The sequence below is a fragment of the Lynx canadensis genome, chromosome D2 (assembly GCF_007474595.2).
Source record: "Lynx canadensis isolate LIC74 chromosome D2, mLynCan4.pri.v2, whole genome shotgun sequence".
In the NCBI taxonomy this organism is placed as follows: domain Eukaryota; kingdom Metazoa; phylum Chordata; class Mammalia; order Carnivora; family Felidae; genus Lynx; species Lynx canadensis.
Genome location: NC_044313.2, coordinates 54,516,747 through 54,544,278, shown reverse-complemented (window position 1 = coordinate 54,544,278; position 27,532 = coordinate 54,516,747). Strand labels below are relative to the sequence as shown.

Below are 27,532 nucleotides of genomic sequence, written 5' to 3'. Positions count from 1 at the left end.
ATTGCCAAATCAGTGGAGTGTCCCACACTCCCTGTCCTTTCCTCTTTTGCTTCCTGATTCCCCAGTGTCCCTTGCTGTCTCCAAATGTGACCTCCCAAGCCCTTCTTTTCAGAGAGCCAGATTCTAAAATCTCTCCCTGAGAAACTACTCTTATTGATTAAACCATGGTATACAAGGGAATACTCTGCAGCTGTGGGAATGACTGGGAGGCTTGAAAACACATGCCTTTTTGTTGGAGGGGGCACTTGGGTGGCTCAGTCCAGCATCTCTCTTTTTTTTTTTTATTAACATTTTTTTTATATTTATTTTTTTGAGAAACAGAGTAGGACAAAGCGTGAGTGGGGGAGGGGCAGAGAGAGGAGACACAGAATCCGAAGCAGGCTCCAGGCTGGGTAAGTGGTCAGCACAGAGCCTGATGCGGGGCTTGAACACACGAACTGTGAGATCATGACCTGAGCTGAAGTCGGACGCTTTCTCAGCCTCAGATCTTGTCTCAGATGTCATCTCCGATCTTACACACACAATTTTTGGTTCCAAAACCAAGCCTAACATAAAAAGGCATACATTTTTTTTTTTTAAGTTTATTTGTTCACCGGGGGGAGGGGAGAGGGGCAGAGAGAGAGAGAGGGAGAGAGAATCCCAAACAGACTCCCTGCTGTCAGCGTGGAGCCTGATGTGGGGCCCAAACCCAGGAACCAAAAGATCATGCACGACCTGAGCTGAAATCAAGAATCAGATGCTGGGGGCACCTGGGTGGTTCAGTTGGTTGAGCGTCCGACTTGACACCTAGTGAGGCCAGAGGCTGGAGGCTGGAAGGAGGACACAGTGCACTTGAAACCCTTTCTACCAAACTTGTCCCCGCATAGATAACCCACCAAGTATGGGTTCTTTGATTCAAAGTCCTTTCACTTTGATGGTCTCTACTCCCAGTTTCCCTTGGGGAAGAGATGGAGCTGGGGTTAGTATTTCACAGCGGGGAAACCGATTCAGACTTTCTGCGTTTGTGGTTAGCTGGCCTTGAAGTTGGGAGAACCCAGATTTCTAGGAGATTCCTAAACCGTATCTCCACCCTAGACCCCTTTCCTGGGTCCAGACTCTTGTATCTGACAACCCATTAGATATTTCTACCGGGATGTCTCTCAGGCACCTCAGCATGTCAGAAAAGCCACATCTTCCTCCAGCCACACCCGGTTCCCTGTTTCCCAGTCCCACTGAAGAGCACCATACACTCCATTATCTAAACAGAAATCTGGTGTCACCCTTAATTATTCCCCCTCCCTCACCATCCTCCAACTTACATGCCCCCACCCGAGCCCTCGGGCCTGACCTGACATCTCCCAATTCTGTTAGGGACTCCAACTCTGCAGCCATTCCCCCTAATCTAGGCATCCAGCATCTGCTAACTGGGTTATTATAGCAGTCTCCAACCTGGATCCCACTCCAATTCATCTGTGGCATTGCAGGCAAAGTCATCATTCCAAAATGCAAAGCTCATTACATCATCTTCCGGCTTAAATCCTTCAGTGGCTCCCAATTATAATAAGATAAAGTCCAAACTCCTTACTGGGGCTTACAAGGTCCTACAGGATCTCATTCCATTTTTCCCCCCCTCTCATGTAAAGTCATCTGGGTTTGGTGTTTTTTGTTATAAATAGATTTAAAGTTACTGATTCAGTTTATTATAGTCTATTCAGATTCTTAATTTTTTCTTGTGTCTGTTAAGTTATATTTTCTAGGAAACTATCCATTTCAAATTTATTGGCATAAAGTTGTTCCCAATATTCCTATTTTTAAACTTCTGTAGTATCTAGTTATATGCATCTAAATTTTCTAATATTATTTATTTTTGCTCTTTTTATTTATCATTTTGGGTTATGATCTTGATCTTTTTTTTTTCCTCCAACTTCTTGAGGCAGATGTTTAGCATATCGTCATCCTATAATCTGTATATAAGTATGGGAGTTGTTAAGGAGTTTTAAGTTTCCCTTTGGCTGTGTCCCATAAGTCTTAATATTTAGTATTTTCATTATATTCAGTTCTTTAAAAACATTTTTTTAATGTTTATTTTTGAGTGAGAGAGAATGTGAGCAGGCAAGAGGCAGAGAGAGACAGGGAGACACCGGACCCAAAGCAGGCTCCAGGCTCTGAGCTGTGAGCACAGAGCACCATGTGGGGCTCAAACTCACAAGCAGGGAGATCGTGACCTGAGCTGGAGTCAGACGCTTAACCCACTGAGCCACCCAGACGCCCCTATCATGCTCAGTCCTAAGCATTTAAAAATTTCCAGCATGATTTTTTCCTATAACCCAGAGGTGTGGTTTAAAATCCTCAAATGCATTTTAAATCTTTTTTTTTTTTTTTGTGAAGACTGTTATATTAATTCTTGGGTCACAAAATCACTTCCCGGTTTGTCCTGGATGCTCCCCAGAATTTCAGTTCCCAGAAACATGCTTTTTTTTTTTTTTGGCTTTGGAACCTTTGCATACACTGCAGCCTCTGCTTGGGCCCCCTCCCCTGATGTTAGCTCCTACTCAACATGCAGACCTTAGTGGGTTTTTTGATTTAAAAATAAATCATTTCCTCTGCAAGCCTGCCTTGAGCTCCCAAATCTGCATTGGGTGGCCCTTCTGCTTTTCTAAGTGCTCTCATACCCGTATGTACTTAACCTTGTTTCCTTTCTCTAGAATACAAACTCCTTGGCTGGGTTTTGGAACCATGTGAATGGTTTTGGAACCATGTGAATGGTGGTGCCTGGCACATAGCAGGTGAGCAGTATAGAGTTGTGGAATGAATAGAGCAGCTCACACCCTCTCATTTGCTGGTAAAAATTCCCATTCTGAACCACAGAGAACAATCCACAAGCATCACTCCTTTTCTCTTCTCAATTATAATCATATCCATAATGTCTCTCTTCATGGTTAGGGTCAATCTCTGGCTGTTCATTGCACCCTCCTCCATGCCGTCCAGGTTCCTGGGAGGCCTCGTTTCAGGAGTAGGGCTGGGGCTAGGCTGGACTCAAGCTGCCTCCCCTTACCTGCTCCAGACCAGAATCCCTGTGCTGAGCCTTCTTGCCAGCAGGTGGCACTTGAAGCCTGAAAGCTGAACTCTTGACTCTCTCCTTCCCTTTCTGAGCGTCTTGAGGGCACATAACCTGGCTTGGGCTGTGCTCAGGCTTGGAGAGGATGCTCCAGTTGGGGGACCTGGCTCCTGGCTCCTATGCTGCTGTCCCTTCTTCCCTGTTTGGTAGCAGCTGTTGCCTGGATTTCTTTTGTCTTAGACTCCCATTCAGTTCAAGTGCGTATACTCCAACCATAGCTAAAATTGGGTGGAGTATTGAAAGCTATGAATATGATTTTTGAAGAGCATGCATGTTCTTAAGCCCATTTTTCTTAGTAACCTTGTCTTTCTGCTTGTCCACATTCTTTCTGCTTGTCCTCATGGATGATGCTGAGCTTAGGGTCACAAGGAAGTCCAGTAGCCTGGGTCCTCTCTACCTTTCTTTCCCTCCCTGAAGCCTAAGGGCTAGAACTAGAGAGTTCTTTTTGTGTCTTAAAGAAGTAGAGAACAGCAGCAAACATAGAGAATGGCTGTGGGTATGTGAGAGGAATTTACTGAGGCATTGCTCATCACTTTTACATTGTCCACGAGCTATTTATTTTAAATGTCTATTTATTTTTGACAGAGAGAGAGTGGGGGAGGGGCAGGGAGTGAGGGGGACTAAGGATCCGAAGCAGAGTCCAGGCTCTGAGCTGTCAGCACAGAAGCTGACGCGGGGCTCGAACTCACGAACTATGAGATCATGACCTGAGCCGAAGTCGGATGCTCAACTGACTGAGCCACCCAGGTGCCCCTATATTTTTTAATGCTTTTATTTTTGAGAGAGTTTGAGCAGGGGAGGGACAGAGAGAGAGGGGGACAGAGGATCTCATGCATGTTCTGTGCTAATAGCAGAGAGCCTGATGCAGGGCTCGAACTCACAAACCGTGAGATCATAACCTGAGCTGAAGTCAGAAGCTCAACCGACTGAGCCACCCAGGTGCCCCCGTCCAAGAGTTATTTTAAAATTAGCTTCTGGTGGTGGACCATTTCGTTGACCATGTCTCTGCTCTGGGTCTGAACTTTGTGGGTGACAGTCTCACAAACATTACATGGATTACAGCAGTGGTGTTAGGGGTGGGCCAATGATCCTTGGGAGGGGGAGGAGGGACTACTAATCTTGTCTGGAAGAGGGTCCACGAGGGCTTCTTAAGTAGGGAACAGCTGGAGTGGAGTCTTGAAGAAAGAGGGGAAGGTTATTCTATTTAGGTAGAAGAAACAATCTGAATAAAAAGAGAAGCACAAATCAGCCTTTTGTATCCCCCAGTGCTTCCAGCCTACCCCAAATGCTGCCTACTGAAATCCTCTCAAGCCTGCTCACATGCCGCCTTGCTCGAGGACATCCTCCTCCAGGGTAGGGGACCCTGGGCTCTTCTGGGTGACTTAGCTTGTACCTCTCACCTGCACACTTACCTGATTGTGCCAAAGTGTGGCCATCCTGTCTTCTTGAGCACCTGGACCTCCTGTGCTTCCTCAGGCACTTCCAGGAGCTAAAGTTGGAGTTCCACGTACCTGTGATAAGTGGCTGCCCTTGACTTTGGGCTTCAAGATGTAGGTAAGATCTTTACCCTCTCCTGCTGTGCTCTGGCTCTCCCGCTTCAGTGAACCCAGGCCAAGCAGCAGGTCTCTTCTTGGAGGGGAATGAATGCCCCATAAAGGTTGTGAATGGGACTTCTCTTCCAGGCTGGAGAAATGAGGGCTGCAGAAACGAGGGATTTGGGGGTTCCGGGACAAATTTAAGAAAAGCTTACATTTTGCTGATGCCTCCACCTGGGTACCAGGTATACATATCCCAAGAAAGGAAAGAGTGGAAGGTAGATGAGGTGGGTGAGTGGCAAGCTCCTTTGAGAGAGAATCTAACCTGCTCCCAGAAAGGATGTTGGAAATGAACTTGTTACATTGCTCTAGAGGAAACACTGGGGTTGGTACTGTCCTTGTGGAGCCACAGGTGCAGACCCAGGCCTCTGCTCTTATTTGGCTGATAAACACTCCCTAGCAGCTTCCAGGCCTCACAAGAAGCACTGGGTTTTTGGTGTGGTTGTTTCATTGCATTAGACTCGAGACACTCTGATGCCAGGGAGCATTACCTGGAGGTTCTGGAGGAGAACTGAAGGAGAGGCTTTTGGGACCTGGAAGAAAACTTAGAGCCCATTACGCTCAACCTGGTCATTTTACAGTTGAGGAACCCGATGGAAAATTACTTGCTTGTTCAAGGCCACACCGAGTTAGTGAGAGCTGAGTCCATATAAAACACTGGTTGCTGTGGCTCTTAAATTTAGATCCACCACACCGGATGATTTCTCATACTCCTCTACCCATCTTAGTTCCTAATCGTGGGGTAGGAGAGATCAAGGACTATGTACCTGGCCCAAGATGAAATGACATCCAAACTGTGCAGGCACAATGCCATCATTAACCTCCAAATGCCCTCACTTTTTGTTTGTGCCTAAAGTTGCCTTTCAACAGGAAGAACCAGACTGTGGTAGAAAGAAAACAGGTCCGCTGCTAGCAGGGTCTAAACCCAGTGGAGAAATGAAATGAAAAGTACCCCAGAGGATCCTAAAATAAAAGAGACAAGAGCCTTTGCAGGGGGAGTTTATTGCAAACTGTTATAATTAAAGTGATATTTTACAAGTGTTTAAGACAGAGGGCAGACAGGCTCTGAGCCAGGCCTCGGCTTTAGAGGCACATTCCTGGAGGGGAAATGGCACTTGCAGGGAACATGAACTCAATCACTACTGCTCATTAGGCACAGAGCATGATGGAGTCCTCTTAGGAAGCCTGGGAGGAAGACGGGAGTGGAGAGCCATGAAGCAGCTACTTTAAATTCCAAATCTTGCTGTATTCCCACTGTGCACATCACCTTCTCGGAGCAGGCCTCAGAGCCACCCTGGGGACCGACATGGATCCTTCCTCTGGCTCAGGCTTCCCACCAGCTCAGGATGCCCGGCTCTTCCTCCTGACCATTCACCACAGACTTCCTTTTGCCTTTCAGAGGTCTTCCCAACTTGTGGCTTAAGAATACCAGCAGGAGGAAAAGCCGGAATGTTCTTAATGTGAATCCACAGCAAGAATGACTCGAGAACTGGATGTTTCCCAGGGTTGGCAGGTACATGGATGCATTCTCTATCCATAGGGTGCCTGAATGCATGGTGCTGATGAAGGTGCCAAAAGTCTGAACTTTGAGGACTTGTTCAGGTTTTTGAGAACCTAGGTGGATAATCACTGGGCAGAATCAGAGCCGAGCAGAGATGCTGGGACAGGGGAAGGGTGGAGAGGGAAGACTGGTTGAATCCCGAGATCATTCCCAGGAGGAAGGGAGCACTACTTCCAGAAGCAGCAGCAGGAAGGATTGTGCCAAGGCTCTGTTCAAGGGGCCAGGGTGACTTGGGTGGAGGAGGAGGCCCCTCTTGCAGTTTTGGTTACTGTTTTGGCAAAGCAAAGTCCCAGGCAGTTTCTTGTGCACATTTCCACATGGCCTGCATGAGGCGGGTGAAGCCCATGTCTTTGGGCTTCTCTAGTCCTCTCATCAGCCGCTGCTTCATGATGGAAACAAATTCCTTATTGCTCAGCTCCCCATTGCCTAGAGGAAGAGGCAAACACAACAGAGATAAATGGAGGCCTTGGAACAAAGACACTGAGAAAATTCCATTGTTCACACCATGTGCAATCTCACAGCTAAATTCAATTCTTTTGGCTTAAGATGAATGGTTTGTTCCTTCCTTGATGTTTCTGGTTACAACTCAGTGACAGTTTAGTGTAGTGTGACAAAAGTTGAGTGAGAATATATTATAGGTCAGGTTCTATGCTAGGAGTTGAGAATAAAGACGTAAGTAAGACTTTGTTCCTTGAAATACTCCCAGGTTGTGGGAGAGACCAATACATTATTTCAACACTATGGTAAGTGCCATAACAGGGTAGACAGAAGATGCTATGGGGGCACAGAGGAAGATACGGAACCCAGGCTGGAGGTGGTGCAAGAACAGAGCAGTAAAGACTTCTGGAGGTGACTCCTAAGTTGAATCCCAAAGGATGAGCAGGAATTGGCCAAGTAAAGGGGAGTGCGGTGGGGGAGGCACTCTAGGTAGTGGTATTCGCATAAGCAAAGGCTCAGGCAGGGAGCAACATGGCTGCTGAACTACAAGTAGTTAGGAATTGTTGGACACGAGGGTGGGGACGAGTAAGCAGAAGAGGCAGGCAGGACAGAGGTCCCCAAAGGTCTTGTATTTTCATGAAAGGGTTTGTGCTTCAGCTTCTAGGTGGTGGAGACCCAGGAAAGGACTGGAAGTAGGTAAGTGAGATGGAGTTAGATTTCCACTGTGGCTAGATCTCCCTGGCTATGTGGGGATGGGACTGGAGAGAGGCACAATTGGAGTACCGGAGTCAGTCAGGAAGACTGTTGTCTAGGTGAGAGATGATGATGGAGGGTTTTCATGGCAAAAACCAAAGTCAAAATCTGGCTTTGGGGTAAGCCCATTTTCTCATGGCCTCCCATTCTACCTTCTTCAGTGGCAGACTCTCAGTTCTGGAAAGGAACTTGGAGAACATCTGGTTTAACCAAAGGTCAATCTCTTCAGCCACACAGAACAGTAACCACTTCAATAGTAGAGGACAGTTACCCTTTGGCTACATGCCCAGGGGTAAATGTCTCCTGATGAAAAGAATGGCACCATTACTGGAAGTGATAAGACAACAGGAAACCAGCAAATGGACTTTTACTAATGATCAGTCTGGGAAGAGAGTGGAAAGTAAGAATACATGGTTTACTTCTATAGAGAGAACCTGAAAACCTAAACTGGCTCATGTTTTCTGGCTGAAGAGAGTATGGACAGCCTCAGTGATACCTCACAGCAGGATCAAACAAATAAGCAAACCCAGGGAGACCTAATCTATGGTATTCCAAGTCAGGAAAGTGATTGCCCTTGGGAGAGGAAGTGACTGGAAGGCAGCACCAGGGGGCCCTGTGGTCCCGCTAATATGCTGTTTCTGGGTAATACTGGTTACACAAGTGTGTTCAGTTTTTTTTTTTTAATTTAGCAAGTTGTATACTTATGATATTTGTACTTTTCAGTATGTATTTTATACTTCAATATAAAGAGTTAAAAAGTAGCCTGGCTGGCTGAAAAGTAATCAATAATATGGTTTATTAAGAATGTAATTAAAAAAAATTATTGAAAAAAAAAAGAATGTAATTAAGGGGCACCTGGGTGGCTCAGTCAGTTAAGTATCTGACTCTTGGTTTCATCTCAGGCCATGATCTCGCAGTTTGTGAGTTCAAGCCCTGAGTCGGGCTCTGTGCTGACAGATCGGAGCCTGCTTGGGATTCTCTCTCTGCCCCTTCCCTGCTTGTTGTGTTCTCTCTTCTCTCTCTCTCTCTCTCATTCATAAACAAACAAACAAACAAACAAACTTAAATAAACTTAAAGAATGTAATTAAAAGAACAAAAAGGTCTCAATAAGATTATTAATATTTTTATAATAAAAAGCTTACGACAAAAAAAAATGTAATGCCATTTAGACTACCGTGGGATTTGCTTCCTGCTTTCCCTAAGGCCACAGCTGATCAATTTGAATGGCTCCTGTTACTTTGGAAGCAGGTATATGACTGAATGTCATCTGTGCACATGTGTGATCTGTGAGTGCAACTCTGAATTCTGTGGTGAACAAATCTGAGAATTCAATGTCCTTTAGCATTTTGACCTAAGCTCTAGCACTGGTAGAAAGAACAGTGTCTTTTAAATTTAATAGATACTTCCTTTTTCTGCAGATTAATAAGCCCTAGAGATGTAAATGATTTTCTAAGGGTGATTCAAGTAGATACTGACAGTAGATTAAGAAAATAAGCCCCAGAGATGTTAAATGATTTTCTAAAGGTGATGCAAGTAGACAGCGACAGAACCTCCTTCTGAAAGGCTGGAAAATAAAACTTCATTTTCCAGGCCTTCCTAGGAGAACAGGGAAACTGTGAGGCTGGTTGCCTTTTTTCCCATATTTACTTCACAGATCAGCTCTCTGGCTTCAAAAATTATAAAATGACATGTTTTTGGGAAAAAATTCAAACCACCTAAAAGTGATAAGAGTAAAAACAGAATCTGAGGAAAGTTAACCTCTTTAGAGCAGTGCTGTCCATTAGAACGGTCTTTGATGAGAAACGTTTAAATAGTCACACTTAACTAGTGGTATCATATTGGACATGGCAGCACTAGAGAATAACCCACGCCTACCTGAAGGTGAGGCCATCTTCTTGTCCTAACCCTGGAGTTTTCTTTGACTCAGACCTAGGTTGTGGGTGCAGATGGGAGGTTTAAATAACTCAAGTTCAACTTAATAACTTCAGTAACTTAAGTTAATGAACACCTGTTATGTGCAAAGTACTTACTCGAGGTCCTAGGGAGGGGTTCAAAGGTGAACAGGGGACTTGTAACTACCCTTAAAAAGTTCACAATTTATAGCAGCATTATCTACAATAGCCAAGATATGGAAGCAGCCTGAGTGTCCATCGCCTGATGAATGGATAAAGAAGATGTAGTGTGTGTGTGTATACACACACACACACACACACACACACACACAATGGAATATTATTCAGCCTTAGAAAAGAATGGAATCTTGCAATTTGCAACAACATGGATGGAGCTAGTGAGTATAATGCTAAATGAAATTAGTCAGAGAAAGACAAATGCCATATGATTTTACTCATATGTAGAATTTAAGAAACAAAACAAACAAGGAAAGGGAAAAAAATATACATATACAGAGAGAGACAAGCAAGAAATAGACTCTTAATTATAGAGAACAAACTTGTGGTTACCAGAGAGGAGGGGGTGGAGGGACGGGTGGAATAGGTGATGGGGATTAAGGAGGGCACTTGTGATGAGCACTGGGCGGTGTATGGAGGTGTTGCATCACTACATTGTACACCTGGAACTCATAATGCACTGTATGCTAACTCACTGGAATTAAGATAAAAACTTAAAAAAAAAAAGCTCACAATTTAATAGGGAAGTTAGGTCACATATGCAGAAATAGAGTGTAACATGCAGTAATGACAACAAATTGAAACAAGGAATGAAAAAGCTGGAGTGATTCATTATGCTGGGACCAGAACAAAGGTTCACATAGGCGGGGACTTCTGACCTGGTTCCTGGATTCCATTAGCCTCGCTTCCTAGAGGGAGATGAATAATGAACCCTGGCTGTGAAACAAACAGTGGATGTCCTATAGGACAGAGGGAGGCAGCACCGGTTTGATTCAAATCCTGGTTATGCTATCTACTACCACCTATGTGATCCTGGGAAAATTACCTCACCTCTCTGAGTCTCAGCTTCCTTATCTGGAAAATGTGGTGAATAAGAGTTCCTACGTCAGAGGATTGCACGAGCAGCTTAGCACAATGCCTGGCTCTTAGTAAGCACTGAAAGAAAGTGTAAGCCTCTATTGTGAATATCAGTAGTAGTATTGTGTCAGGCGCAACAGCTGAGAAATGATTCTAGAGCAGAACCAGGATCTTTGAACCGGGCTAACCTACGGAGTGGTCACAGACACAGCAGACCGCTGCGAGCTGGATGGCCAGCATGGAATGTGAATGACTGAAATGTGCCTTGGAGAGATCAATACCACCTTCTTTTCTTTCTTTTCTTTTTTTAATGTTTATTTATTGAGAGACAGAGTGTGTGCACAAGTGTGCACATGAGTTGGGGAGGGGCACAGAGAAGGGGAGAGAGGATCTGAAGTGGACTCCACGCTGACAGTAGACAGCCCAATGCGGGGCTCCAACCAACCACGAGATCATGACCTGAGCCAAAGTTGGATGCTCAACTGACTGAGCCACCCAGACACCTGGTACCACCTTCTTTCTAGACACATTCAGATAACTGCGAATCGTGTGCTCCTAATCTACTAAGCAGCAAAGTTGGGTCTAATATTTTTGTTTCCATTTTTAAGATCTTTGTGGTCATAAATTAACTTCAGCCCACAGGCAAACTGGAATTATAAGAAGAAATGGAAAACACAAACCAGGACCTGGGGCTACGTTTCTCAATGTCATGAGGCTGAGGGCCGAGCTGTTGCTGTGAGAAAGGGGTAAGTTGAAGAGGTCGGTATTAGTACCCTGGGGCTGTCTGCTAGGCTCCATTATAAACAGTGTCTACAGCAAGGGCAGGCAGGCTCAGTTTTCCTGTCTGGCTTCAGAGGGCGCCACTCACCATCGCAGTCAAAGAGTGCAAACACCACATCACACACGTGGTCTGAGAGTTCCACTTTAGCCACTGTCCTGGCCACCTGCTGCATGGTCACTGAAAGAAGAAAGAAAGGTGCTGAATTAGCACAACACAAGGACTTTTGTTTTGCTTTCTCTGGGGAGACAGAAGTACTCAGTCTGGGAGGATAGAAGTACTTGGTCATAATACAAAGTTCTCAACTATATTTAAGTCATATTTAAGAAAATGATAATTCAGTTTTTAGCCCCAAACCCCCTTTCCTTTTCAGCTCAGGGTCCTTTCTTTTCTACTGCTGCTACATTTTAGGAGGTATATATAGTTAAGTAAGAATGCCTGATATTAAGTTCATAGAGACAGAAAGTGGATTAGGGGTTACCAGGGCTGGGGGCAGGGGGAGCAGGAAGTTAGTGGTCAGTGGGTACAGGTTTTCTGTTTGGGGTGATGGAAAAGTTTTGGAAATAGTGGTGATGATTGTACAACAGTATGAATGTAATTAATGCCAGTGACTTGTACACTTAAAAATGGCTTACTTGGCATCTTTTATGTTAATATATATTTTGCCACAGTGAAAATTTATTTTTATTTTTTAATTTTTTTAAATGTTTATTTATTTTTCAGAGAGAGAAACAGAGTGTGAGCCTGGAAGGGGCAGAGAGAGAGAGAGAGGGAAACACAGAATCAGAAGAAGACTCCAGGCTCTGAGCTGTCAGCATGGGGCCCGACACGGGGCTTGAACCCATGAACTGCGAGATCACGACCTGAGCAAAGTTGGATGCTTCACTGACTGAGCCACTCAGGTGCCCCCACCACAGTAAAAATTTAAAAGGTGAAAATCTACAAGATATTTAAGGATGGGATTCTAATGGTCTAGAGCATGCACTGGTGGCTTTCCTAATAAATTATTACCATAAGAGTGCCTTGAAAAAAACCAAAGAATGCCTGAAATTACAATAGTCTCCTTCTTGGCATTTCCTGCTGGCAGGAAAGAATCTGATGATAAAAAGTCAGGGGAATAAGCAGGCAGCAAAAAAATGGGAGGTGGGGAATAAGGAGGCTTGTGTCCGTACACTAAGGCTTCATCCTTCGGTTACTGATCGACAGCTAAGTACCTGCACGGATGAGCTCCTGGCCCCTCCTCCCTCCAGGCCTTCCACTGGCCACTTTGCCTTTGCCAACTGTGCCCTCAGGATAACAGTGGCCCCCATCTCCCTAGTTCAGCCTTTTTTGTTTTTCTTCTTCCAGACCTCAGCAGAAAATCTCTTCTCTCTTGCCATTTTCTCTTTTTCTGACACATTTACTGTTAAACACTGGCTATCGTGTGGGGTTCTCATGAAAAACAAGCCAGGAAGGGCTAGGCCATTTCCACTGCCTTTTTCTCCCATCTGTCCTCAAACCTGATCGAGTGGCATGGATATACACTGCTATTGCTTATAGACATACCCTTTTTTCCCTTTTTTCAGGCACACTCTTAAGTGAGGTAAACCCTGGAGGAAAGAAAAGGATTTTTACTTATCAATCACTTAGCAATGAAGTGTTCCCTCTAAACGTCAGATTAGATTGATCCAGAAGCAGTGTGAACTTGAACTAGAGTCAGTGTGCCTTCTCTGCTGATTTCATTGCTGTAACTTCAGTTCTTTCCTGTGATTTTCTTCTGCATTTGACCTTTCACTTCTCCTCTGTCACCCCCATGTCAGGAGGTATATGCCAAGGTCAGCAGACACAAATACCAGAGCAATGCGGAGGTGCAAGGGGATGCGGTAGGAAAACTGTGCTTGGAGTCACAAGACCTGAGCTCTGGTCCCGGCTCTTCCTCCACCACCTTGCTGTGTGACCCTGATGAAGTCACTTGATCTCTTTATTTTGTTTTTTAAGTTTATTTATTTTGAGAGCGAGTGTGGGGGAGGGACAGAGAGGGAGGGTCAGAGACAGAGGGAGGGAGAGAGAATCCCAAGCAGGCTCCACACTGTCAGCACAGAGCCCGATGCGGGGCTTGAACTCACAAACCGTGAGATCATGACCTGAGCCAAAATCTAGAGTTGGATGCTTAACCTACTGAGCCACCCAGGCACCCCTGCCTGATCTCTTTAGATTGAATTTTTTTATATTCTTATGAAGGGATGCCACAAGATAACGGCTGAGGTGAGTTAGTAGCGCAAAGAACAGTTTATTGGTGTTTTCTAGAATCTGAGGGTGAGGATGGGGGTGGAGGGATACAGATAGCTGAGGATCTGTGTGACGGAGGCTAGAACAAAGCTGTAGGCGACGCCTTGGTGTTCAAAGCCTCTGGCTTGAGGGGGACGGCTGCCCAGGAGGGCGGGAAGACCCAGCTTTCTCATCCTGCACCGGGATGTGAGTTAGGGTGAAGGAGGAACAAATGTCCCTTGGAACTGAAAGACTGAAGCAGAAGCTATTTCAGTGGAGGTTCGTGAGATGTGGTTTAACTGCTCAAGGAGGAGGTGGAAACTCTGCACGACTGAAGAACTTCTAGGCTTTAAAAAAAACTCCGCCTTGTGGGTCTAGACACTTGATTTTCCCTGCTGACCCAGGAAGAATTGATTCCCGCTAACTAAACTGCCCAGGGAAGGAACAGAAATCAGCAGGCCAATTTACCACGAGAATAGTAACTGTTAAGAGAACTAAAATGATAACAGCTGGTTATTATGCTTGTCAGTTGGAAAATCTATGAAGGAAACTCAATTCGCCTCAGAAGATTGCCCAGTGGAAACAGAATCAGATCAGAAGAAACTGGATGCTCTCAAACTGTGCCTGAGAATTACCCCTTGCAGTATGTTCTGAGAAATGTATTCTAAGAAATGGATCAAAACCTGTTTAGTATTAGATAAACAGGAGCACTTGTTTATTAACCATTCCTTTTCCTGCATTTCACATCAATCCCAAACTTCCATCATCACTGATGACTAGCCTCTTTTTCTCTTTCCCAGTTCCTTCCATTCTCTCAGGGCAGAGTGCCTAATGTTGATTCCTCTTGATATTCACGTGCCCATCCTTCTCCCCATGAAGACAGGCCTTTTCCTCTAAATAAGCCATTAACTAAAATAATAATATCCAAGGATGTCAGTGAGAACTCTTGACAATTTTTAGTGAAAAACTCATTAAAGAGGTACTAAGCGGTTGTAGAATAGGGGACGTGGGAGGCCATCAGCAGGAATGCCTCATTCCAAATGCCACCTCTTGACAGAACAGTTAGAGATTACATTCCATCTCACTTGGAGAGGGCTCTGACACCATTTGTACTATAGGGGGAAAAACCAGGGCTGCTGAGTCATTGTAACTCAAATCCCTGGGATGCTAGCAGCCAGCAAACAACCTGCAGGGTTGCCCTTTCCCCATCCAAGACCCTCAGGTCCCAGGGGTGTGAATCAGAGCAGTGGAGGAAACAAATATTTGACTAGCTGGTGAACGGTCAAACTGAGAGCTCTTGGGACAAGCGGGGTGACAGCAGATTACAAGCCATGTGCTTGACAGCTGGTCCTGAGAGCTGGCTTATTCATATTTGCTTCCACATCCCCGAACCAGGAAGTCATAATTAAATCACAGCAAGCAGAACATCTCCCCACCCCCAGCGCCCCGCCCAGGTCTGACCTCCCCATGTAGACCAGGTATTGGTATTGGAATCTGGGTCTCTCTCGTGTGATGATGCTAATTGATTGATGGCTGGGATTCTAGTTTCTAATCTGAAAGATGTCTACATGGAACATGAACTCACCCTGGAGAAGGTCTGTGTTTCCAAATGTGGAACAAGTGTGGCCCGGCTGCCTGAACAGCAGATGGACTTGAGATTGGGTGATTTCTACTAGGTTGGGATAGGGCAGAAGTGGGCTCAACTGGCTCTCAAAAACGGGGTATCCTTCAGCCTTTTGGAAAGTCCAGGCAGAATCCGAGTTGTGCCAGGTCCCCAGTTTACTCTCTGGCATTGTCCATAACTGGACAATTCAACAGTAGAAAGAACATACGCTGAGTCTGTGTGACTATAACGTCAGAAGCTACGTTACATAAAATTATTTACCACAACAGTCAAACAGAAGAAGGGAGAGTTCTGGAGGGATAAGGGCCCAGATACCCACTTGGAATCAGATAATCGTAGAACTAGAGGAAGCCTCAGAGAAAAGTGTGAAATCTAGAGAAGTTAAAAACCCGCCCAGGGTCACACAGCTAGCTGGCAGCAGAACTATGTCTAGAATCTAGGTCTCTTGACTTACAGCCCGATGATATTTTCCCCATACACACTGGGTCTACTTGAACCCTTATGTGGACAATACTAGTTCCCCCATGAACGTGTCACCCTAATGAACAGAGACAACTCAGATGAAAGAAATGCTGAACTGGAGAGTGCTCAGTCCTAGCGGGTGGGGGTGAATAACTGAATAGCTGGGGGGTGTGAGGAGTCAGCATTATAGTTTGATCACAGCTCTGATTGCCCTACATGTTGGAAGACATGAGCATTCCCTTGGAACTTACACTGATGATTTCAGGGACAACTTAAAAGGTTTATTAAACTGCAACCCAACGAAAAATATGTACAACAGAGGCGGCCCCAGGAGTTCTTCCCCACGGTCGCCTCTAATGCACAGATACAGCTATGAAGCGCGTGACCCAGTTAGGAGCTGCCTGTCTCTTCCTAATTGCAAAGGTGTTTGGAAAGGTGATACGCCAAGTTGGGCTGACAGTCTCTAGCTGTGTGGCCATGTGATTATTCCTGCCTTCCTGGACTGCAGCAGAGAAAATGAAAAGCTGGCTTGCGACTGCCAAGGTTAAGTGAGGGGAGGAGACATTTCTGCTTCAGCCCTGGAAAGGATGATGATACAGATGCCTTAGTTTCTTAAGTCAGTCCCTAGATGGCTTTGGGGTTGGGGGTGGCGATAGGGGGAAGGGTTTTCCCTTAAAGACACTTGTCCTTTATTTTGTATCTTCTTCCAGGATAACTTTGGCTAATACAACATACACATTTCAACCTGATTCTGGAGGGCAGGGGAGGCGGGAAGGACAGCATTCAAGGGAACTAGCAATTTAAGGAGCCAAGAGCAATGCGGCACACTAATAATGAACACGGTAACAGTTCCCTGTCCTGCATGGTGCTCTGAAGCTGCAGGCAGGCTGACCCCCTCTGCGTGCTCAGGTCGCCCACTCACCAGAGGTGCTGCTGGTGGTCTTGGCTCCTGAATACGAGCACATAACACAGAGAAAACCCACAGTCAGGTTTTCTGAACCTCAGAGCATCAGCCCAGACGACTGCTTCCATGGGCTTACATGCTTAATCTAGTACCAACTGCTTTACAGTAAGGTTTATTGCCATTACCCATCATTGTATCTGGCTTCGTCAAAAATCCTCATCAGGGGCGCCTGGGTGGCTTGGTCGGTTAAGCGTCCGGCTTCGGCTCAGGTCACGATCTCACGGTCTGTGAGTTTGAGCCCCACGTCAGGCTCTGTGCTGACAGCTCAGAGCCTGGAGCCTGTTTCAGATTCTGTGTCTCCCTCTCTTTCTGCCCCTCCCCTGTTCGTGCTCTGTCTCTCTCTGTCTCAAAAATAAACGTTAAAAAAAAATTAATAAAAAAAATTATTAAAAAAAAATCCTCATCATATTTTGTCCACAAAAGCCAAGCATTTCTACCAGCACCGTTAGGTAGGGATTTCAGCTGACACACACAGTTTAGTAGTGGAGACCATATATATCATTAAGATTGAGAAGTGAATAGGAAAAATATCAGACATATTGATAGACACATGGATTACAGTCGAATAGTGTATATTTGGGAGGAGGTACATTTTTAATTCTAAAGGATTAAAGAGACGACTCTCCAGACTTGTGCACGTGTGGTAGTGGGTGATGTGGGGTGGGAGGTGGGGAAGTCAGTCTGAATAAAGTACTGAAAGCATGAAGGGATGCTAACACCTGACTAGGGAGCTAGAACAGAAAGCACAAGAGGGTGGTGAGAACATCACGACAGATTTTACAGAGGGCTAGTCAAGGCTGTTTGCAAGGAAACCTGTATAACCAAAGCCAGTTCTTATTTGGAGACCAATTTCCCATATTCACTTGCTTTTGCCTCTTTGACTCTTTAAAGTTTCATTCTTTCTATTTGAAAAAGTCACTTTTCATTAGGTAATACATTTACCTAGCTGTCCAGAGGCAACCAATATCTTTAGTTTTCCCAGAAATATGGATATAAAATCAAATATTCATTTTTAATTTCTTCCTCCCAAAACGGTAGTATACTAAATATATGGTTTTGCTTTTCTCGTTCAACAACGTATCTTAGAAAGAATTCCATACCAGTACAGACACAGTTTCTTTTTTAACAGCTGCACAGTACTCTACCGATGGGATACATCGTTCATTTAACCAGTGCCTAATTTATCCTAACCTCCATCTTGAGGTGGAGGCACCTTTTATTCCCCTTCCGCTTACAAAGTTACTTCCTTGGTGGACTTACAGTCGTCAGCTTCAACAGAGTCTGGATCTCTGATAGCTAAAGACAGAGCAACTGATATATTTAAAATTCGGCTTGCTGAGGGGCACCTGAGTGGCTCAGTCGGGTAAGCGTTCAACTGCGGCTCAGGTCATGATCTCACAGTTCGTGAGTTCGAGCCCCGTGTTGGGCTCTGTGCTGACAGCTCAGAGCCTGGAGCCTGCTTCGGATTCGGTGTCTCCCTCTTTCTCTGCCCCTCCCCCACTCACCCTCTGTCTCTCTCTCTCTCTCTCTCTCAAAGATGAATAAACATTAAAAAAATTTTTTTTTAATTTGGCTTGCTGAAATTATATAAAAGGCGAAATACTGTCCACCTTTACAAGTGCTTTATGAAAGCTTCAGAGGCTTCTAAGGGCAGCAACCCTTAAAGTCCCTCCAAAAGCAGGGCTTGCAATAAATACTAGTCTCTATACTTCCTTAGTTGGTGGAATTTCTTTCTGATTCTTTTCCCAGTGGGATGGAATGTTGGCCCATTTTGTCCTTACTCATCTATTTATGTGGATTTGGGGCAGTTTATCCTATCCCCACACTCCTCTTTCTCCCACTGGTAATCATGAATCCCCAGAGCAGTGCTCTTCCTCCTTGGGGCACTTATATAATTTTACTAAATCACAATATATTCAAAGTAATGTAGTTAAGTCAGAATCAATCTTTAGAATTGCTAAGTGACTTTAAATTTGGGAAGATAAATGAAGTCTCTGCAGAGAAACTGCCTCATAAAGCAAATATTTCTTTCAGAACTTGAGCTTCCTTGCCTTCATCATGAATAATTTTAAACACTGATGACTCTGTCTTAAATGAATGGAATCCTGGCCAACATTCCTCTTCACATATAAATGTTTTTCACAAAATGCAATGATGAGCTGAAGCGCAGGGCTTGCCTCCCACAAACTTTAAGAGAATTTATAAAATAGGAGCTTTTTTCCACATAACCTGTTCCCCACACATCTTTGTGACATTCCTACTCCCGCTTTTATGCTACGCCTGTCTGGGGGATGTTCTCTCATATGGTTTGCTGTGAACTTTTCCCTATTTCCACTTTCACATATAAGCACTGAGTCTCCTACAAAATTCTCTAGGTTTCTCCAGCAGTGGGTGCCCTGTACCAAAGAGAACAATGGTATGAAAGTCAGTGAACCCGAATCTCTGCTCTCAGTTTTGTGTCACACTAGCTGTGATCTGAGCAAGCCATTTCCTTCATGTGTAAATGAAGAGATAACAATAAAGGAAGGATTTATTTATATACTTTTTAAAAGTTTTTTATTTATTTTGAGAGAGAGCATGCGCATGAGGGGGAGAGAGAGAGAGAGAGAGAGGGAGAGAATTCCAAGCAGGCTCTGCACGAGGGTCTTGAACTCACGAACTGAACTATGAGATTGTAACCTGGACTGAAACCAAGAGCCAGACACTTAACCGACTGGGCCACCCAGGTGCCCCCAAAGGAAGGGTTTAAATGATTTCCAAGCTCCCTTCTCACACTAAAATTTTATGGCTGCCATGTTATTTTTTAGATAACATGGCTTAAATCCAGATCTTCAGAAGTCTTCAAAGAATGAACGTAAAGGTGTGAATTTCTGGAATTACGGCTGGTGTGGTGGGCAGAATTCTGAGACAGTCCTCAACATGCCCACCGTCTGGTAAATATATATCCTCTCTAATCTCCTCTCCTTGAATGAGAGCAGGATCTGTGAATATAATGGGATACCACTTGTGGGATTAGCTTACTTTATATGGAAAAAGTAATGGGATGGTCACTCCCAAGATTACAATTATATAATAAAAGAATGCAATTCAGCATACTGGGGAAAGAGAGTCTCTTGCTGGCTGTGAAGAAGTGAGCTGCCATGTTGTAAGGGGAGGGGGTCACAGGGCAAGGAACTGCAACGGCCCCCTGAGAGTGATCCCCAGCTGGCAGCCAGCAAGGAAAAGTCCTACAGCCGAAAGAAACTGAATTCTGCCAAGAACCTACAAAAGTGTAGAAGAGGGCCCTGACCGGCAGATGAGAACACAGCCCTTCTGACACCTGTTACACTTGAAACCTTGTTAGGACCCGAGCGGAGAAGCCAGCTGTGCTGTGCCCAGACTCTGACTCATAGAAACTGAGGTAATGAATAGGTGTTGTTTTAAGCTGCTAAATTTGTATTATTGTGTTATGCAGCACGAAAGCGAAGCGGAGAAGGTATTTATGGTTGGGAATGTCCTTCTGAGGTTCCTGGAATCATACTTCATATACAGCTGTGCTCATTTTAGGGACCTTTTACAGAACTATCACTCTTCTGAAACCACTCTACCAAGTTCCACAAATTAGATCTTTAGATACACTGGCCAAAGTCTAATTAAGTTTTAAATTTCTTAACAAGAAAATAAATTAAAACTGCCACCCTGCTTTTGGGAATTGAACAGCACTGCTCTGATTTCCAATGTGACTGATAATTATGTTAGTTCATTTTCACACAAATTTGGATATAACTTTAGGCTATAACATGTCCATTAAAACATTACTACATTCAGTAAAAAACTGATTTAATTAGAGTGCAAGAATTTCAAATCTGGAAGAACTTTTGGAGATACTTAGTATCACTCTAACCTGAGGGTCAGAGAAGTGACTTGACCGTGGGATCAAGAAAATGAATGACATGGAAGGGTGATACAGTTCTCTATCACTCTCCCCATCACACTAGGCTTTTAATAGAGCATTTCCGCATCCTGTCCAGGATATGACCATTAGAATTAATTCATCTGTTTATTCAACATTAAATGAACATCTACTATATATAAAGAATTGTTCTAGGATCAGAGCAGGACACAAAGATGTGGAAAACAAGGTTCATTGTCCTCAAAATTTTATGGTCTAGGGGCGCCTGGGTGGCGCAGTCGGTTAAGCGTCCGACTTCAGCCAGGTCACGATCTCGTGGTCCGTGAGTTCGAGCCCCGCGTCAGGCTCTGGGCTGATGGCTCAGAGCCTGGAGCCTGTTTCCAATTCTGTGTCTCCCTCTCTCTCTGCCCCTCCCCCGTTCATGCTCTGTCTCTCTCTGTCCCAAAAATAAACGTTGAAAAAAAAAATTAAAAAAAAATAAAAAAAAATAAAATTTTATGGTCTAGTGAAAACTCCCCCTTGAATGCTGAGGACAGTAGAGATGTTAACAGGGGTTAGATATTCCTAGGAAGAGAGAATTTAAGTAAGATTAATGCCTGCTGAAAGCAATGGTCTCAAGAATTTTGGGATGAATGATGAATCTTAGGAGAAGCTAATGACTTATAACTTCTAAACTGATATGAATCTCAAAAGTGACTGAAAAAAGCAGTAGATACTACTTCCTAAGAGAACAAAAGTAAGCTCCATGAGTTCCTAGGGTAATCTTTTTATTTTTTATTTTTTTTAAAGTAGATTTATTTTTTAATTTTTAAAAGTTTATTTATTTATTTTGAGAGAGAGAGAGGGAGAGAGAGCATGTGCGTGTACACGCAAGGGAGGGGCAGAGAGAGAGAGAATCCCAAGCAGGCTCTGTGCTGTCAGTGCAGAGCCCAATGCGGGGCTCCAACTCATGAACTGTGAGACCATTACCCGAGCCAAAATCAAGAGTCGGTCGCTTAACCGACTGAGACACCCAGGTGCCCCCTTTTTCTTTTTTGTTTAATAACTTTTTGCTCAGTTCTGATATTGGGATAGATTGTTTCCAGTCTATAAGCTCCTTAATAAGATAAACAGGCAGAAGAAAGACAGTATCTAGGGGCTGAAAACCAGAACAGGCATCCAGGTACAGTTGTACTTTCAATCTGGTATACTAATACAGTATTGTCTCATTAATTGTCACAATAGCCCCAAAGTGATATTCTATTATCACCACTCTACAGATCAGGAAACTGAGGCTTTGAGAACTTAAGTTCAAGGCCACAAAGCTAATGAATAGCAGGGACTCAAACTCGAGTTCGAGTTTAAAACCAAAATTCATACTTCCAAATTTCATGCATATACTTAACTGTCGATAAATGCTAGATGTTAGGACAGTGTCTAAAAGTGTAACAAAGCATTGCTACACCAATGAGTAGAGGTGGTTATTAGAATCTGACAGGTCCACGTCTGTATATCCTATGTTTCAATGTGGAGAACCAGCTAGTGTAGTATACACACACGTGTCCTCCTCTTCTGTTTTCTTGTTACATGACCTTATTTAAGTGACTTTAGGCTTCTGTGTGTTGGTTTCTTCATGAAGAGTAGTATGGTTAGAAAGGTGAAGAACACCTGTGTCTAGAAGACATTCCTATGTGGGGTAAGAAGCTAGATTAGACAACGACTCTAAGAGTCTATGTCACTATAAGGGATGCACTACAGATGTCAGAGGATGTCTGCAGAGCCTGGTCCTGAACAGACAAGACAACTGCAGGGGGAAAATGTCATGTCACATTTCATATTCGAGAGAAGGGCACTGACTCCAAAATGCCATAGTTTACCAAAAGGACTGTGTTCTACTCTTAGTCAAAGGGAACTGGAAATAAATAGTCTAGACCCTGTCTTTCCTAAGCTACTTAAAAGGATGGTTCAAAATGGTGAAACTTCACTGCCTTCAGGGTTGTGTTTCAGCAAAGAGTTTCAAATTCCAGCAGCATTTTGGGAAATACTGAGAGACACCATGATGGTGTGGAAGGGATATACAGACTTTGGGATTAGAGAGGCCTGAGCTTGAATCCTGGCTCTATGTCCTTAGCTGGGTAACAATGAGCAAGCCGCTTTATTTTATATTTCCTTACCCACAAAATGGGGGATAATACCAACTACCTTTCAGGTCTTAAGGATTAAGAGAGATAATGTCCAAAAAGCACTTAGAGTTATGACTGGCAGACAGAAGCTGCAATGAAATGATAGTTGCTGTTAGTGTTCCAGATGTGTGATGGCCTTGTAGTCCTCAAAATGACAATGCTATAGGATTCTTAGGGCTCAGGAGAGAGTGGCAGCTTATCTGTTAAAGATAGTTGTTCAGAATACAGGAGTTTGTTGTGTGTTAGAATTTACTCCATTACTAATTTCTAACTTTCCCAACAACCCAGTAGGGACCTAAACACCAAAAGACTAAGATTCCTTTACTCATTCAAAATAATAGGCTCAAAGAATATCAAAGCCACAAAGATTCTTAAAGGTCATCTATGCCATCCAGGTCACTTTGGAGATAAAGGTAACTGAGATCATTTGATATGACTGATACTTCAAAAAAATACCTGGGGATGCAAAGAGCATCCTGTAGGAATTATGCTACAGGCTTTATTAGTTATTCTCTTGGCTGTCAGACAATAAGGTAAAATGTATGTATAGAATGACTATAAAAAATTAAGGACAGGACACCTGGGTGGTTCAGTTGGTTGAGTGTCTGACTATGGCTCAGGTCATGATCTCATGGTTTGTGGGTTCGAGACCTGGGCTCGCTCCTCTCAGCGAAAGCTCACTTGGGATCCTCTGTCTCCCTCTCTCTCTGCCCCTCCGTCACTCACACTCTCTCTCTCAAAAAAGAAAAATTAAAAGAAATTAAGGGGGTGCCTAGGTGGCTCAATCGGTTAAGTGTCTGATCTTGACTTTGGCTCAGGTCACGATCTCATGGTTTGTGAGTCCAAGCCCTGCCTCAGGCTCTGTGTTGACAGTGTGGAGCCTACTTGGGATTCTATCTCCCTCCTTTTGCCCCTCCCCAGCTTGCTCTCTATCTCTCTCTCAAAATAAATAAAAATAAACTTAAAAAAATTAAAAAAAAAATAAGGACAACCATGTCATAAATTATGATTTTCAATCCAAGTAGGGCATGAGTAGTAAAGCCCATGGACTATATTTGTGCGATTATTTTCCTGTGTTATAGTTCAAAGTACACAGGGGACACAACTGTACCTACAGGTTTACCAAATCTATAATATCCCGAGGTGCTCTATAATGGGGTTTCGCCATACCTGGAAACCTTTTATTCTCTTGGCAAGAGTTAGAATATTCTCTCTCTCTCTTTTTTTTTTTTTTTTTTTTTAAGTGGGCTTCACACCCAACACGGGGTTTGAACTCATGACCCTGAGGTCAAGAGTCACGCGCTCCACCCACTGAGCCAGCCAGGCGCACCAAAAGTAAGAATATTTGATGTTATACAAACCATAGCTCATTCTAGAGCTCCAATTCAATTTCTAACTTTTCCATCAGAGGATGTCATCAGGGAAGAAGTTGTGTTCAGTTTTTCATTACCTTCTTCAGCAGTGTAGGTAAATCATTCAGACAGCACTCTGAGAGGTTATATATCTAATTTTATGCCCAGTATGTGCACGAATAAGCAATAGAACCACTTCCTCTTAAGTGCTAAACAAGAGATGACCTATTGTGAAGACACACACTATTTCATGGAAAAAGGTTCTTTCTTCAAATGGTCAGAATTCACCAAGGACATTTCACACTTGCCTGGGAGGTGTTATTCCCACATGGGCCACGCAGAACTAAAGAAAGAGCCTCAATGAAATTACTTATTTTTACTCTGGAGGGATTGGATCATGCTGTCATGTTGTGAATCTGTAGTTGCCACCCGCCTGGGTTCTCAAACTGTTCTGAAGACCATTAGCTCTGCAAGTTGTTAAAAGACATTTTGGAGCAAATCAAGTTTGGGAACTATGTGGCTCTCTTGGAGATTAATAATGCACATTAGCATATTAAAGAGTTGGCAGGAGTAGTGCTGCAGGAAGAAATTCTGCATTCTCCAAACTTACTTGAACCATGGAACTTTTTTTTTTTTTTAAACCCACAGAACCATTAACATATTGCAGTAAATAGTGTTCTTCACAGTGCTGTTTGGGAAATTCTGTGCTAAATTATGTCTAAAGACAGGGTTGCAAGCTCTAAAATAGCCAAGGAAGAGACAGTGCCAGGGCCTCTAAAAGGTGCCAATTTCTGAAGGTCCTAACCTTTTGGGAAAAAATGAAGGCAGCTGAGACTATGAGCCGCAGGCAGACCAAAGTATCCTGTCTCTACCCCTGACCCACTCTTTCCCCACTCCTGGTATGGTGGGGAAAGTATTAAAAGTATCCACATTCAATCTTATGGCTAATCATGACTTATCACACCAAACTGGCAAAGCTTGTATGCTTATCGTTCTCCTCTACAAAACTGCGAGCTTCTCGAGGGTAGAACCCAGCACAGTATCTGTGCTGCTAGTTGAACAGGTGGAGAACCACACCTAACTGGTTTACATCAACTTCATAATGAAAGCAGCTGACGTTTATTAAACAGTCACTGCATGATAGGTACAAGTTTAATAACCTATGAGGTAGGTGTCATTATCCTGATTTTAAAAACATAGAGACTGAATTTAGAAAATGCCCAGAGCAACTCAGCTAGCTTAATGATGGAGCTGAGCTTAAAACCCAGACAATATGACTTCAGAACCTGTGTTCTTAACCACGACACTTTTCTACCCTTCTTCCAAGTTTCATCTTAGCAGTAAAATCACATGATTCTGCAGAGGGAGAATTCGGGTAGAGCTCAAACCAGTGGAAACATCACTAGTAGGACTGCCAGGATTAGGAAGGTTTGAAAGCAAAGGGGAAAGTACAAGGAAAGGCTACTGAGGACAGGCACATCTGGCAGGGTGAGGGAACTTGGCAAGGATGGCTGAACACACACTAGTCTTTCCATGCACGTGCTGGTACATAAACAGTTAACATGACTGGTATCACCCCTTTAGGTGTCCAAGAAGGTGAAATATATGCCAAATTAAAAGATAGGGATTACAGAAGAACACAATGAATTAATAGCATGAGTTTGCTCTCTGGGTCTATTGTGAAAGTTGAGGGTTTATTGGCTCGAGATCCAATGTCTTATTTATATCCATCAATATGTTTATTAACTTATTCATTTATTGGTCAAATATGTGTAAAATGTATACTGTATCCCAGGTATTGTCCTAGGCATAGGGAATATATCCATGAACAAGACAGATAAGCATGCTAATAAGCAGAGTCAGATAACAAAACACATAAACACATGAGAAAATATCAAGTAGTGACAATTACTATGACACAGGCTGATGGAGTTACTTTAGAATGGGAAGGAAGTGAGTTATATGAAAACTGAATCACAGGGGCCCAAAGACACAGAGATCACGGGAAAGAGCACTTGAGGTGAAGGAACAGCTATAACAAAGGCCTTCAGATGGGAATGAACTTGGTATATTTAGAAAATAAACAAAGAACAAGGTGGAGGGGAGTGAACTGAGAAGAAAGTGATATTTGATGGACTCAGAGAGTATACAAGGGCCATGACATATGGAACCCTGTCAGCCTGGATAGACAGACTAGGGCTTTAGCAGGGGAGATGGAGAAATGGAGTCAGAGGCAGGATATGCTTTGGAAGTAGAGAGACAAAGATTTACTGAAAAAATGAATGCAGGGGAGAGAGAGCAAGAAACCAAGGATAATGCAGTTTTTTTTTAGCTTCTGGATAGGTGGTGAATAACTCAGTAAGTATTTATTGAGCACCTATCATATAAAATATATTGTCGTTAGTGGTCTCTGTCTGATTAGCCATATTTGTGGAAATTAAAGCCTTTGTCCATAATTTATGGATAGGAATTGATGATAATAGTAAAGGCAGAAGATTTTAGCCTAATGCCTCTTTTTTTTTTTTTAAATTATAAGAACAACAGACAATATAGTTAGTGTTTATAATTTATGTGGAGTAGTTAGGGAAGGCCTCTCTGAGGAAGTGACATTTGAATTGAGACTTGAAAGCTAAATAGAAGTTACCCAGGTAAACAGCATAATTGGGTTTCTAAAAAAATTTAAGCTTTCAAACAGACAATACAAATATTCTCAAAGTAATTTAAATTCACTGCGTCCCCCGTCCCCCCCCAACCATTTTGTTTTTACTTTGTGGACTACATATGGGTGATATTTAGTTCTTGGTAGTTACAGTGGGTTGAATAGTGACCCCCTAAAAGATATGTCCACATCTTAACCCCTAGAATTTGTGAATGTGACTCTGTTTGGAAGGAGGGTCTTTGTAGATGTAATTAAATTAAAGATCTTGAGATGAGATCTGGGCTAAGAATTACCCAAGTGGGCCCTAAATCCAATGACAAGTGCCCTTTCAAGAGATATACGGAAGAAAGATATGGAAGGAGAAGGAGGGGAAGGCTATGTGAAGACAAGCCAAGGAGTGACCAGAACCGCAATGAACCAGAAAAGGCAAGGAAGGACTCTCCCCTAGAGCCTTCAGAGGGGGCATGGCTCTGCTAACATCTTGACTTTGGATTTGTGGCCTTCAGAACTGTGGGAGAGTAAATTTCTGTTTTTTAAATCCCCATGTTTGTGGTAATTTGTTATGGCAGCCCTAGGAAATGAATTCACTTGGCTTCTCCCTGCTACTTAGTATGAATCTAGGCCAGTTTCTCCTAGATAGCTATCGTTTTGCACTCAGGGATCCAAAGTTACATAGATAAAACAAACCAAGAAGTCAAAACAAATGCTAAATATCATACATCTCAAAGCCAAACATATATCTGGATGTTAGATGTGACTATATAATTTGTAATACTGCCTCTATTAAATAGCAAGGATAATGAGGCATGGATTATATGGAGACTAAACATCCCAGGAAACGGCCTGAAGTCATTTGAAAGAAACACTATTTTTTTTTTAACCACTAGGTTGAACTTTCCTTTGCCACCACTACTCTGAATCATTCTATTTTATATACCATATAATTTTAACACAGACAGT

The 27,532-nt window shown here is 43.4% G+C and overlaps 1 protein-coding gene across 1 annotated transcript in view; it reads right to left on the bottom strand.

The window, feature by feature from the left end:
- Window positions 1-5,675: 5,675 nt before the first annotated feature.
- The window catches only part of MICU1 (mitochondrial calcium uptake 1), a 250,315-nt gene continuing 228,458 nt past the window's right edge, over window positions 5,676-27,532 (bottom strand). The window contains 2 exon segments of the mRNA XM_032595262.1: window positions 5,676-6,679; window positions 11,301-11,390. Of these exon segments, the coding sequence (XP_032451153.1) occupies window positions 6,519-6,679; window positions 11,301-11,390 (251 nt within the window). The 3' untranslated portion in view covers window positions 5,676-6,518.